At 36.4% G+C, this 13,920-nt stretch overlaps 1 protein-coding gene across 2 annotated transcripts in view; it reads left to right on the top strand.

Annotated features, from left to right (window-relative positions):
* LOC145694530 (superoxide dismutase [Cu-Zn]-like) overlaps nt 1-3,479 on the top strand; it is a 52,908-nt gene extending 49,429 nt beyond the window's left edge. For both annotated transcript variants that reach the window (XM_081770844.1, XM_081770845.1), the window contains exon 4: nt 3,050-3,479. In XM_081770844.1, coding sequence (XP_081626970.1) covers nt 3,050-3,304 — 255 coding nt within the window. In that variant the 3' untranslated portion in view covers nt 3,305-3,479. The remainder of the gene's footprint in view (nt 1-3,049) is intronic.
* Nucleotides 3,480-13,920: the final 10,441 nt, after the last annotated feature.

Below are 13,920 nucleotides of genomic sequence, written 5' to 3'. Positions count from 1 at the left end.
GATGATGATGATGGCATATTTTGAATTTCAGAATTGCAACGTAAACACAAATCCACAAATTAGAGATAATTTTACGTCCCGAAGACTGTTTTTCAGGATGCTGGAACACAACTTCATAATAATAGAATATCGCGTAAAATTCGAGGCGTATATAGATCCTATATAGACTTATTGCTGACAAAAGACGTAAGTGCAAATTAAATCAATCTTTGCATATGGTACACCTATGCTAGCGTGTGCTAAAAAGAATCTAAAACATTGTCACTTCGATCAGCATAGAGGTGAGTTTCTGGGCATTGTCCACTATCCACAGACATTCGTAACAAAAGATAAATTGACATTTGTTGGTGGGATTGCCAGATCTTAACGGTTTCCCCACAAGTCTTTACAATTTTCTCACACGTTTTACTTAATACGTTTTTATTTTTCTTCGTAAAACAACTTCTTCCTATTTTAATAAATAAATAAATATTCCTGAGTACTTTAAAAATGTTTTTGTAAAGCAGTCCCAGAAAATTAATTAGAGGAACTGATTTCTTACGCACGGTTAAGAACCCAAAGTATTCAGAGAGATATTGCAACATGTTGTGTTTCTATCTCCCATCTAACTGGCCTCCCAACTTTATGTATAAGAATAATTTGATTTTAGCATCTTAGTCTTCGTCTATCAACACAGTCTTGATCAGATCGTATTTTTGATCGATCCTGATATCCTGATGCCAGGAACAGGGGCTACTGTGAACTAATAAAAGTAGAAACTCCAAGTAGTTGTAAGTTTAGATACGTCCTATTGGGATTTTTTTGAACGTAGAAAAAGAGTATGTGGGATTGTTAAACGATGCCTTCATTAAAATTACAAATAAAAAAGCAACAAAATTTTATGTAATATACGTGGTTTGTTGGATCGATTTTATAATATACACGGTTTGTTGGTATTATAATATACGTGATGTGTGTCCAACAGATTTTTGAGTTTAGCATTTCTTTTAGCACTGCGGCTACGAGAGTCAAGAACCTTCAGCTTAACGTGGGATCCGGACCATATGCGGGAATACATTTTTATAATGAGCGCGACGACTTGTGATTCTGCGACTCTACAATGATAGAACTACTTCGCCTCATGTGTTGATGCATCGGAAGAATTCGGTACGATTCGTGGAGCTGCCTTCCGAACGTACACTTGAGAAAAAGTGAAATAGCAGAAGCGCACCAACAATGTTGCCAAACTTAGAAGACATAGTGAACGAGCGAAAAATAAAACAACATTTAAAGAACTATAGACGAGCAGTAACAATTATTTCAATTAAATGGTAACAATCAGGCCGGTAGCCAGCCCAAAAATGTAGTGGGGGTCCGGCTGAAGTTAGAGGGGGCCGATCCAACCATACAGTGTCTTCCAAAAGTCCTGCAAAAAAGTAAAAAGCTGTAACTTTGTAACCATTTATTGTATTTGTACCAAACTTTTAGTGGACTTGTAAGAAAGTCTGAAATTTTGTCTCCAAGCATTTTTTCAACGCTAAACCTCCAGCTGAGCACCATTTACGTCCAAATATTGCTGAAGTCTTTTCGGGTAATCCAAGGATTGCATTTCGACGTTCATTGAAACGGTACACCACACATTTAACTTTGGAGAATCACGAACATGTGTCTCAAATTGGTGTGTATTCTCAATTCGCCAGATTCTACAATTGTGTCGGTTTACCTTACCAGACATATGAAACGTGGATTCATCTGAGAACAGTAACTTTGAAAGAAGCCCTGGATCACACCGTGCAAGCATCATTTCACAAAACTCACTTCTTATGTCACAGTCTTCTTCCGTCAATTCCTGTACAAATTTCAACTTGTAAGGCTGTGTCTTTATTTTCTTACGAACGATATTGTGTACCGTTGTCAATGGCACTCGCAGCTCCAAGGATCTGCGTTTCAACGATTTATTTGGACTTCGCAACACGCTTTCCTTCACGGACTGAATCACATCAACACTGGTTGTTGGCCTTCAGCTACGAGGGAAGTCCAAGGCACTTCCGGTAGCTAGGGACTTATAGAACCATCTCTTGATACTTGAACCTGCAGGTGGTTGTTTATGATATTTTTGTCGGAATTTTCTTCTCACCAAAACACTAGATTTTAACTCACAAAACCACGCCACATACTGCGCTTTCTCTTGAGTAGACGCCATCTTTATCACGTGATTTGCGGTTATGACGTCAACGTTTACATCCGCTCAATGTTGCCAACAAAAATTTTAACGTTTCCACTAAACATTACAAACAAAATACAAAATTGTAAGTAGTACTTTCAAAGTTACAGCTTTTTACATTTTTGCAGGACTTTTGGAAGACCCTGTATTATAGTTGATCACCATATTATAGTTCATTTGCAAGCCTACCGTGAAAATTTTAGGGGGGCAACAAAAGTTTAGGGGGACACGTCCCCCTAGACCCCCTGGATACGGGCCTCGTAACAATCAAAACAAAAATATAAAAGAACGGGAACAATAATAAAAAAACGAAACTTAGTGGCAATCCGACAACGCTGTACCCACAGGAGATAGTGGCAATCCGACAACGCTGTACCCACAGGTGATGTTCTCTGTAGAGCACGAGAGATTACACTGGCAACATTTCAAGGATAAGAGATTGACGACTTGGACACTCCCTACCGTTCTATTGGGTACTGAAATTGGTAATCTAGGTCAAGCTTCACGACTCCCTGCGATCACTTTATTTTTATATGTCGCAATTATTTTTGGTGAAACTGACCCTTTACCAATAAAAAAAAAAATATTCTACGGATGAAACTGTCCTATTTTCCAATTCAAAATTATTCTACGTTATTGTGTGAAATCATATACGTGTTTGTTATATGTAAATTCTGAATATCATAATATCCTTTTCTTCGTAAAATCTTCCCTTTTTCTTTGAAAAATCAGTTGGACAACCATGAAACATTGTACATGTGTTTTCAATTTAGGTCAGAAAATGAATAAATACTTTTCTCTGCAACTAGACAAATATTTTCATTACTTATTATTATTATTTTTCAGCAAAGGCACGGAGCACCGACTGATTACAACCGCCATGTTGGCGATTTGGGCAACATAGAAGCCGATGCATCCGGTACAGCAATTGTCAGCTTCTCAGACGCAATCATATCCTTAACTGGACGTCGCAGTGTTGTTGGGCGTTCCATTGTTGTGCATTCTGGACAAGATGACCTCGGAAGAGGTGGAAATGAAGAAAGTTTAAGAACTGGCAACGCTGGATCACGTGTAGCGTGTGGAATCATTGGATTGCTTTAGCCGGGTGTGTCACTCTTTAAGGGATTAAATGGCAGTGTACTGGCCATAAAGTTCGAATGACTATAATCTTTGTGATCAGAATCAAATAAAAAGACTCATGAACTAGTTGTTAAGTTACAAGCAACGAATTTTGTAAAATTATGTTTCAGAGTATGGAGGAAGTGATTTTGCCCTTTTTTTTTAATGGAAAATTTCGTTTGTGATTTAGTTTTGCAAACCAATAAGAAAAAAAGGCATTTGTTTGCAATTTTCTTGCTCAGTGATTGACAGGAGTAATTGTTGATCATTAAAATTCTAGATTTTTGACATTCAAAAGTGATCGGTGGAACCTTGCATGATATGCTTTAGTGCTTTCTTACAATACAATTGACAAATGTTCCATTTTTTTTTTAATATACGCTATGGAAAAAGTAAATACATTTGTTATTGACTAGGTTAAAAAAAAACAAACGCGGAAACTCCTATTTAAAAACAGATCGTCGTTTTATTCAAGCTCATTATTACTTATACCAGTGTTGCCACAGTCCTAGCTCTGAAGTGGGCTGAAAAATAGTACCAAATTGAAACAAAAAGGGCTGAATTTTATGCCAGTGTACTACATGACTCTATAACACAGAACTGAAAGAGGTTAAGTTCTATAACCCTCCCCCCTCGTCTTCCAAGAGTCCAATTCAACGTGTCGATATATATATATATCTATAAAATCGCATAAATGTTCGGGTATTTTTTTTATATTCGTCAATATGGCGTCACTAGTAAACAACTTAGCCCAGTAAGCCAGCAATTATGTCAATCTATTTTTCGTGCTATTATCGTTTTGGTGTAGAATCTTTGCAACGACAATTATAGACTTACTTAAGCACACGCTGGTCTTCTTCAGAATATTTAACACTTGATTCAAAACATATATATATATGTGTGTGTGTGTGTGTGCTTTTTTTTTTTTAAGATTGCAAGATAATATTTCCACCACACTGCTTCTACTGGTCTCCACGGGCGGCGCAGATGCGCAAATCTAGCGTCATTTGTTTCCCAGTATAGTTCGAATTACGAATTTTCCATACAAATTTTCTAGCGTTAAGGGTTGCAACGTCACAAAATGAATGCTCAACAGCATTTTTTAAGAATCCAAGAAGTCTTAGTGACGCTTTTGAAAATGTGACAAGTATTTATTAAATGGTGCTAAATTGGGTAGAATTGTACCAACTTTTTACAAAAAGGGCTGAAAATGTCAGCATGGTACCAACGGGCCGATGAATGACAAAAAGGGCTGAATTTGGTACAACTGTACCAAGTGTGGCAACACTGACTTATACACTAAATAAGGGGGGGGGAAGTAGAACGCGTTCCAAACAGAACAACATTCCTCATACAGACAACAGTGAGGGAAATTTCCATAATCTAGGGAAATTTCGGAGGTAAATTTAACAGAGGGGGAAACGGGAATTTTTCGATAAAACGTGAAAATTCAGGGAAAATCTTGCGTAGACTGATTGATCAATATAAATGCTTAAATTTTTGTTTGTCCTTCAGAAATAAACCAATACAATACTAATAATTTGTGTGTATGCATGTCTGTGTGTGTGCGTGTATTCAAAAAAATGAAATGAAATCTTTTAAGTTTTACGTCCCACGATTATGCCGGTTAGACTAAAGGAGACGGTGGAATGAAGAAGCGTGTGGAAGGAAACGGGAGAACTCCGAGAAAACCCACGAGCACGGTGTTTGTCTACCACAAAGTCCACACGGCGCGAGCTGGGATCGAACCAGGGACCCCAAGCACCGGAGGGGAACGCTCTACCACTGAGCCCTCGCGCCCCCCGCTGTCTATTCAAAGTAGCATAATTTGCACGCATTGTTGTCTAGGGTTATTTGTGTGTTTTTGTAAAAAAAAAAAAAAAGTGATGGAAAAGTAGAAAAAGAAACAAAAAGCACACGAATAAAACAAATGTGGTTGGTATTTCTTTTAAATTAATCTTACCACATAATTTCTGTCATGGAAATTCGACACTCAACAAAGTACAGAAAATTTGATAAGAAAAGGAAAAATTTTGTTTCAGCCGAGGGACACTGACATTCATCAATTTACGTTATATATGTGTATATCGCTCCAGGGATCTTTGTGTAAGTTAAAATTTACGTAAGTTCAGTTTGAACCATAACCTAAGATTTATCACAAATACTTATGAAAAAATACTGCAATGCAAAATCTCAATCACATACTACACAGCGAAAAGAGATAGTATTAATAAGACTCAATTTTCACACAAGTTAGTTGACCTAATATGTCTACCAAACTAATTTAGCGTGCTATTTCAACTTTAATGGTCCGGAGTTACTGTTAACATACGCCAGGTTTTACCAATTGGGTGCAATCCATTAGCGCACAAAGAAGTGAAAATGTGTAATCATGGTATATAAAAATAATATAACGACGCCCAACACCCGGTGCTGCGTGCCCAGGGTGCCCACATTTTGATTTTGGACAAATATGGAGATCATAGGTTATGTTCTTTTTGTTGCACAAAAAACAAACATCAAGAAGCACGAAAGACTTTATTTATAGCACTACTTACGCATTTATTTGAAATTAGATTGTTAACGCTGGACGACAGATATTTAATAACTGTAAAGAATCGTGGAAAACAAGAAATAACCTTTTCCGACGAACTGAAGATATCCATGGACCTCTGGATAAAATCCTTTATTCGGAGGTACTAATTATTTCTTAGCTCATTCTAGTGACTTCTTTGAATTGAAGTAGTGTTTCTAAGGATTTGTACGAGAAAAGATGTCGTCCCAGAAACGATACAACAGGGAGGTCTAGGGGGGGGGGGGCCTACATTTTGGTTGACCTCCTAAAATTTTCACGGTAGACTGGCAAATGAACTATAATATAGTGATGAACTATAATATGGTTGCATCGGGCCCCCCCTAACTTCAGCCGCCCCCCCTTACATTTTTGGGCTGGCTACAGGCCTGAGACACAACACATGCTTTCTAGAATTTAAGACAAATTAGTCTCCAATGTCTCGAAAAAAAAAGTCTAATTTTTAAAATTACATTGAAAGAAGTATTGACTTAAAAAGAGCTATCTGTCTTGGATTACAATTCAATTGAAGATCTATTCGTTTAGAGCAATGATCGTCAAACCGTCTATTACGAGCTACTATTAGCTCGCGGGCACATTTTCGTTAGATCGCGTTAACGCTCCGGTTGCTTAACCTTGATTCTTCCATTGAGCTCACACTAACGACAGGGGGCGCTGACGAGGGAGTTTGGCTATGGGCATTTCATTGGAAGTACTCACTAACTACCTCTATAAAAACTCTTGCGGAAGTACCGCAGGATTCCGAAACTTGAATATTTGGATAGGGCACATACTAGTTCCTAAGTGAAGTCTTGACTCGACTACGGTAGGTCCCATAGTTTTGGAGTTATGGGCTTTTAAATTTCACTTTTTCATGTTTTCGGCAGCCTCTAACTCCGAAAGGAAGCATATGTGCACCCAGGTTGGTCTATACTTTTTGTCTTATTTTGGTGTCAGGAATCACCTCTCAAACGTTGTCGGTGTTTTGAAACACCCTGTATATATATTGGGGTAGTTCTGAAAGTAATCCCACGACGTTAAGTTCCTTGCGGCTACGCTGAGAATTCACCAAAAATTCAAGGTGGTATATCCATGGTCTGTCGGCACGGTATAAAAATCGAAAAGTTACTGGGAACCGGGACCGCTTCGAACTGGGTCAGAGGACCTGGGACTTTACTAAATGGGGGCTAGCCGCTGAGTAAGTCCTTGGGCGGCTACTTAACGTATGCTCCTTTGCTTAATTCTATAACGAATTCAACGAACATGTTGGCTATACCGACACACGAAGAAAACTCCTAGAGTTGAGGTGCTCCAGGTACGATCTAGGTTGACCAACTGGTCAATGTTGGCAGTTCATTTTAAAATATGGTCAGGTTAAACCACCCGTATGGATATGCAAATTAAATGATAAAAGAATTGGTGTTAATTCACAGTTCACTGGCCACAATGTAAAAGAAGACGACAGTAGTCGATCGTGTGAACTTCAAGATAAAAACTGGCTGAACTATATTTCTAGGCGACAGTCTGGTTAAATCGCACCTGTTATGCTAGTATTACCATAAGTATAATTGAAGAAAACACTTAATTTAGTTCCAAACAATCATATAACGTAGTCTTTGCATATTAATGAGTAAGGAAGAAACACTGAAATATCCAGATAGACGAAACAGAGTTCACAAATACATAGCTCACTAGATGAATGTGGTCTTTGTTACTCACTAAAATCTCACCGTGAAACAACGTTTCATATATACAGTATGTATTGGTGAACGATGAAAGACTCCATTGTTCTAAATCGTGGGAGATAAATCGGGTTATTAGCAGTTACCATCGAAGAAAATAAATTATTTTCGTTATAAAATAAAGTATAAATCGAAGAATGGTTTCTGTATTTCCAAAATATACAGAGTGTCCACAAAAATTAATTATATAACCTGGTGACGGTTATATTTCTTACATGTCTAAGTAGACATTTACAAGCTAGCATGAGAGAATGAAGTTGACACCTCAATGAGCAGCAGCATGGAAGATATATTTTATCAAAATAGCGTTTGTATATGCTTGTTTATTTATTTATTTTTCAATTGCTACATACTAAGAAAACAGGTCTAACAAGTTTCTACTGTCAAACCGCAGCCCCAAAAAGCAAAATTTTGGAAGAAATTTGTTACCTAACGAAAGAAATAATGCTACTGCACAGAAATTGTACAGATTGATATGACTAAGAATGTATAAATTCGAGAAAATTATATAATACAGTGTTCTCCTTACCTTTCATAAAATCATTTTCAGTGGAGTTTCCACATACTTTTGTACTTCCGATCCTATTTCGTTATGTGCTAATTTATTTCTCTGTAGAAAAGAAAATTCCTGAAAATAATCGAGTTCGAGATATCAACGAATTTACACGATTCATAGCTCATATGCCGAAAAACTGATTTATGTAGGTTTGTCCGCCTGTTCCCCCGTCCGTTCGTTTTTATCGATGTATAGGCATATACACTTGCCTGAGGCCATACCGATGAACGTAACCAAACCTAATTTTAAACTTAATAAGGCTTTTCTAAGACTCTTTAAAGTTTCTAAGAGATCTGTTTTCGAATTTCCCTCTCGTATTCCTAAAAATTAGACAAGCTTCCTGGAGGCTGGAAATCAAAATTTCCGATTTTTTTTTCAAAACAATGTTGTTTATATTTCATAAATCAATATATCACTAACAAATCTTAATAAAGTAATTTTTCCAGAAAATATCCAAAGTGCGTAATTTTTTGACGATTGTCTAAAAGGTGGCTCAGGCAATTTGGTGAGTTATTTCTAGTTCAAGATCCACAACTGTTATTTTACTCTTGAGATGTCTTTTTCGGATCAATTTTAAACAAACAACTCAGGCGATTTTGTTAGTATTTCAGTAATCGTCTTGTAATGTGACATAAGCCATTTCCGCTAAAAGAGAATCCAAAAGGATTAGTATATTTTGGGAGCTGAGATTTTGCCGAACTATTTGCCCAAAAAACTTCTCTGACAATTTTGTTCATATTTCATATATATGTACATATAATTTTGTTAAGAATCCTACCTAGGTATAATATGGCGTAAGCAGTTCTTCTGAAGACATCCACAAATGGATAGTTTGTTTTGGTGGGTAAGTTTTGTCACGAGATCTCAGGTCTACCATGCTAAAGATATCCGGGTCTTCCTACGTCCATTTGGCGTGGGAAACACTGGTTCGATTTCTGGCTGGAGTTCATATGGTTTGAATCTCACGTTAAACCATAGGTCCATGTCTGATAGGGGAAGTCAGTTTAATATGAGCAGTCCGAAAATATGAGCAGCATGAAGCTTAAACTCACACAGCACATATATACCTTGTGCAAGAGTTAAACAACGAAGTTCGTAGTATTGTTTGGAGTTTCATGAATTTGCAGAGAGTAGCCCAAGTTCGTTCGCTGCAGTTGTTGTAAAATAATAGACAAGTTTACAGGTACGTAGAATAAAAAAGTGTAGCTTTTAGGAGCTATAGTTAAATCAGGGTAATGGATAATAAGCTGAAACTTGGTATCTATGCGTTATATATAATTTGTCACTGGATTTATAGTCAGATGTGTCTAGGAACACAACGCCAGCTTTTTGTTCACTTCGTTTCTATAAAAAGAGTTGTCAACCACAACACGTTAAAATATCATTAACTGTCAGTGAAATATGAGCTTTTGAATTTTGTTTAATATGGGCACACATATTTTTTTGAAAGTAATGAGAAAAATGGACATGAGGAGCTTTCGGAGATGTTAAATAAAGTAGACATTCCGTAATAACATAATTTGTGATAACATGGATAATATAAATTCCACAATCTTCAAGTTTATAATCAGCTTGGATACATTTCGCGTATTTAGAATCTATCACTCCAGCCCTGTGTGGGATGGGTGTTGTCACAGTTTGTGTGTGTGGAGAAGGTGAACAAGCAGACATCCATAAATAAATCTAAACCTCACAGACATCCATAAATAAATCTAAAGCTCAAGCAATAATAATAATTTCATTGAAGAAAACGCCAGGAATGCTACGCCAAGTAAGAGGACAGCCTCATCCACACAGTGTGAAGAGAATGAAAGTATTTGCCATATTTGTGAAGAAAAGTTTAGTAAAGACTGCAAAGGAGAAGAATGGGTCAAGTGTGATATGTGCCAAGACTGGTATCATGTCCTTTGTGTGAAAGTTCAGTGCCTTGAGCTCCTTGTTTGTGATTAATGTAGCAGATTTAATGCCTAGTTATTTACTTAACATCAATAGACAAAGACCCTTGAAATGAACTGTTTTACATGTATGTGCAACTATTTTTTTACTCTTTATTGTAATCATTTACGTTTTATTTCTTCTTTTGCACATTTTTTTGTATCTGCTTTGTATTTTATGTCAAAATATTAGAAAAGAAACGCTGCTCATATTTGCCCTATGAAGTGTTCATATTACCCTTGTACTACGGAAAATATGAGCACTGCGCACCTGCCTTACTAACGTGTTTATTACTCACGAACAAAAGTACGTATAACCTTGTACTTTTTAGCGTTTGTAGACGAAAGATCAGGCTTTCTTTTGGTGAGACTTTCTACTTTCTGTAATAGATCATTTTTGAGAAATAATAGTACTTTCATTAACTATGCTCATATTCAACTGACTTCCCCTATAGCCTGGCTGCTGAAAGAGACGCTGAACTCAAAAATCGACTGTAAATCTTCGGATGGTTTCCTCAAAAACTTCTCAGGCGATTTTGTTCACATATCCTTTTTTAAAAAGCCCTATAATATTGTGGCTTTTTCTTTTTCATTTTTTTTTTTTTTTTTTTTTTTTTGAAAATATCCACAAGGGGTATTTTATTCTTAAGGCGAGTTTTACAGACAATTTTCTAAAAATAATTAGTCAGGCGATTTAGCTCATTTTATAAATAAACAGAATAACAACACTACAATCTGGCGCATGTCATTTCCAGTGAAAAATCAACAAGGAGTAGTTTAGTTTTGGGGGTAAGTATTCATCGAAGTTTTCTGAAAATGTCTATGATAATTTTGTTATTTCATAAATGCGTGGAAATAATATTTCTATGCGAATACACGGAGCCAGCAGAATGGACCATTTTCTGCCCTTCTGTTGGTTGAAACGCTTAGTAAGAAATCCGTATCGATAAAGTTACTTTATAGCACTGGCTCAGAAATAATAGCTTTGGTACGTCCTATCTTTTTATTCTAATGGTGAAAGAAAAATGCGGTTTACAACTTCTAAAAACAAATAAATAAAACGAATTGGATTGCTTTAGCATTTGGCTAGACTACGTTACGAAATTACCACTTGTGGGAAAATAAGCTATCTCTTTGTCACAGAAATAAAGGTTTACATCGTGGGGTCTATAACGCCAATTTGCCGTTTTTTGACAGCATTACAGATTTAGCACTTAATAGAGAGCTCCACATGGATACATTCAAAGTCAACTACTGTCTCAGACAATCTGTAAAATAACAAAGTTACTACTACACGCCACTTTAACCTCAAACGCATATTCCCCCGCCAAGTGAACTTTGTGGTGGACAAACACCGTGCTCGTGGGTTTTCTCGGGGTTCTCCCGTTTCCTCCCACTTTCTTCATTCCACCATTTTCACTCATATCTCATTATCACCGTCTCCTTTAGCCTAACCGGCATAACCGTGGGACGTAAAACTCAAAGATTTCATTTCATTTTTTCAAACGCATATTAATTTGTATGTTATTTGTTGAAAAAGAATTAAAACTTTTGGGATCACATTCTACTAACATATTTGATGTAATTTGTTCCTACCCACACAGACGTGTTAAAAAAATAATAACGAAACCTATTGTGATCCAAAATCTGGATTTTTCGATTCCCAACAGGAGTTCATGTGGTTCGGATTTCACGTTAAGCTATAGGTCCACGTCTCATATAGCCTCGTGCTGAAAGAGACGCTCAACTCAAAATCAAATCAAATCAATCAAAATCTATGGTTTATTCGAAATCCGGATTCGGAAAATAATCTCCGGAATCTGGACTTTTTGACAATTCCTAATATACTGTATACTATATACCTGTATACTGTCGTAACTTCTCCAAAAAGAGAAGAAACGTGAAAGAGTGGCAACGGGTCCAGGAAACACTCTGCTACTTAGAAAGCGTTGACGAGAAAAAAAATTGCTTGTCTCATCTCGAAACTAAGACAAGAGTCAACACAAAAGTTCATTTTCAAATTCCAGACGAGACGAGAAACATGACAATTCTCGTTTTGCTTTCGAGACGAGACGGACAATTTGTCGAATTTCGTGGCGAACACTAGTTTACCCACGACTTGGATCTCATACACTGCTTTAATGTTAAATGATTCACAGGAAAAAAAAACTGATTGAAACATAATAAAGACCATTATCAACGTTTAAAGCTAGTAAGTTGTTACACAATATATCCCAATAAGAAATGTAGTTTAAATGTTGTTATATCACACTTTTCGTGGACTTTTCGTAACGCAGAAGGATTCTGTAAACTTGTGCATTAAATTAAAAAAAAAAAAAAAAAAAAAAAAAAAAAAACGAGGCCATAAAATTTTGTACATAAACTTACAAATCGTGACGACAAAAATTTCAAGACGAAACTGGATCGTTCCTGGAATCAAGATGACACAAGAAAATAATAATAATAATAATAATAATAATAATAATAATAATAATAATAATAATACAGTAGAGAGTCGATTATCCGAAGTAATTGGGGGACATGGGTGTTCGGAAAACTGGTTTGTTCGGATAATCGAACTGTACTGTACTGTACTGTACTGTACTTCTACAGCCGGTGCCAAACCGACAGAAGTGTGCTGATTGTTGAAACACAGCGACTGGCGGCTTGGCCGGTCAGCAGCGCCTTATGAAGGCCCCATTAGAAGCAATGTTCCGCCAGCGGTGGCTCAGTGCGGCGACTACTGTGGGAAACTTCGTTTGGGAGTGAGGGGGATGATGGACGGTAGGGTGGGAGAGTAACAGGTGCGAGCGAGTACACAGTTCGGTTAATCGGTCGTTCGGTTGACCGACGTTCGGATAATCGACGCTCTACTGTAATAATAATAATAATAATAATAATAATAATAATAATAATAATAATAAAGACAAAAATCTTATTTATAATCTGATCAATCTCATCTCGTCTAGTAGAGAACACTACACGTAAGACAATTGCTGCTAATGATTTGTGACTTACTTTTAAATTAAACCTTGTAGAAGCGACGGTTCTTGAGGGAAACTACTACACACCGCTAAAACCCAGACTCTTATCGTTATAAGGTAAGGGAAGAGAACTTACCTAATGATTTAATTGTTGGAGACGTGGATTAGAACATTGGGTACGCATTGGCGTCTACAGCACATAAACATTGGGGGGATATACTACCGGGGAAACTGGAATCTATGGAATACCCCCCACGAAAGCGGAGGCTGCGGGAGTCCTCCCTCAGAATTTTTTTTAAAAATAAGTCTTCGTACAATGCATTTTTGATTTAGAAAGCAAAGAAAACTTTTTATGTTTATATTTACTATTGATAGTCTAGTTTTTTTTTTTTTTTTTTTTTTTTTTTTTTAGAAAATGTGATACTGAAAAAAAAACACTTTACAGTTTGTTTGTTTATTCAAACTGTAAAATTCAACTTTGTTTTACGATTTCAGTAAATGATACCAAGTGTATGTGAGAAACAAAATAATGCTAAAAGGCAGTGTGAACTGAATACTCAGAAACAATAAAGTTTTGAAAACAGTTGAAAATTATATATATATATATATATATATATATATATATATATATATATATATATATATAGATAGATAGATAGATAGATAGATAGATAGATAGATAGATAGATAGATAGATATAGATATATACGGTGTATCTTTAATGATGGGTAAAACTTACCGAGAGGATGGAAAAGCACACAGAAAATAACACGGGAGACGGGTCCCTATTTCGGAAATGCAGAAATCCCG

The sequence above is a fragment of the Thermobia domestica genome, chromosome 9 (genome assembly GCF_964235325.1).
Source record: "Thermobia domestica chromosome 9, izTheDome1.hap1.1, whole genome shotgun sequence".
In the NCBI taxonomy this organism is placed as follows: domain Eukaryota; kingdom Metazoa; phylum Arthropoda; class Insecta; order Zygentoma; family Lepismatidae; genus Thermobia; species Thermobia domestica.
Note: the sequence above shows the minus strand (reverse complement) of the source record. Positions and strands in the feature narration are given on the sequence as shown.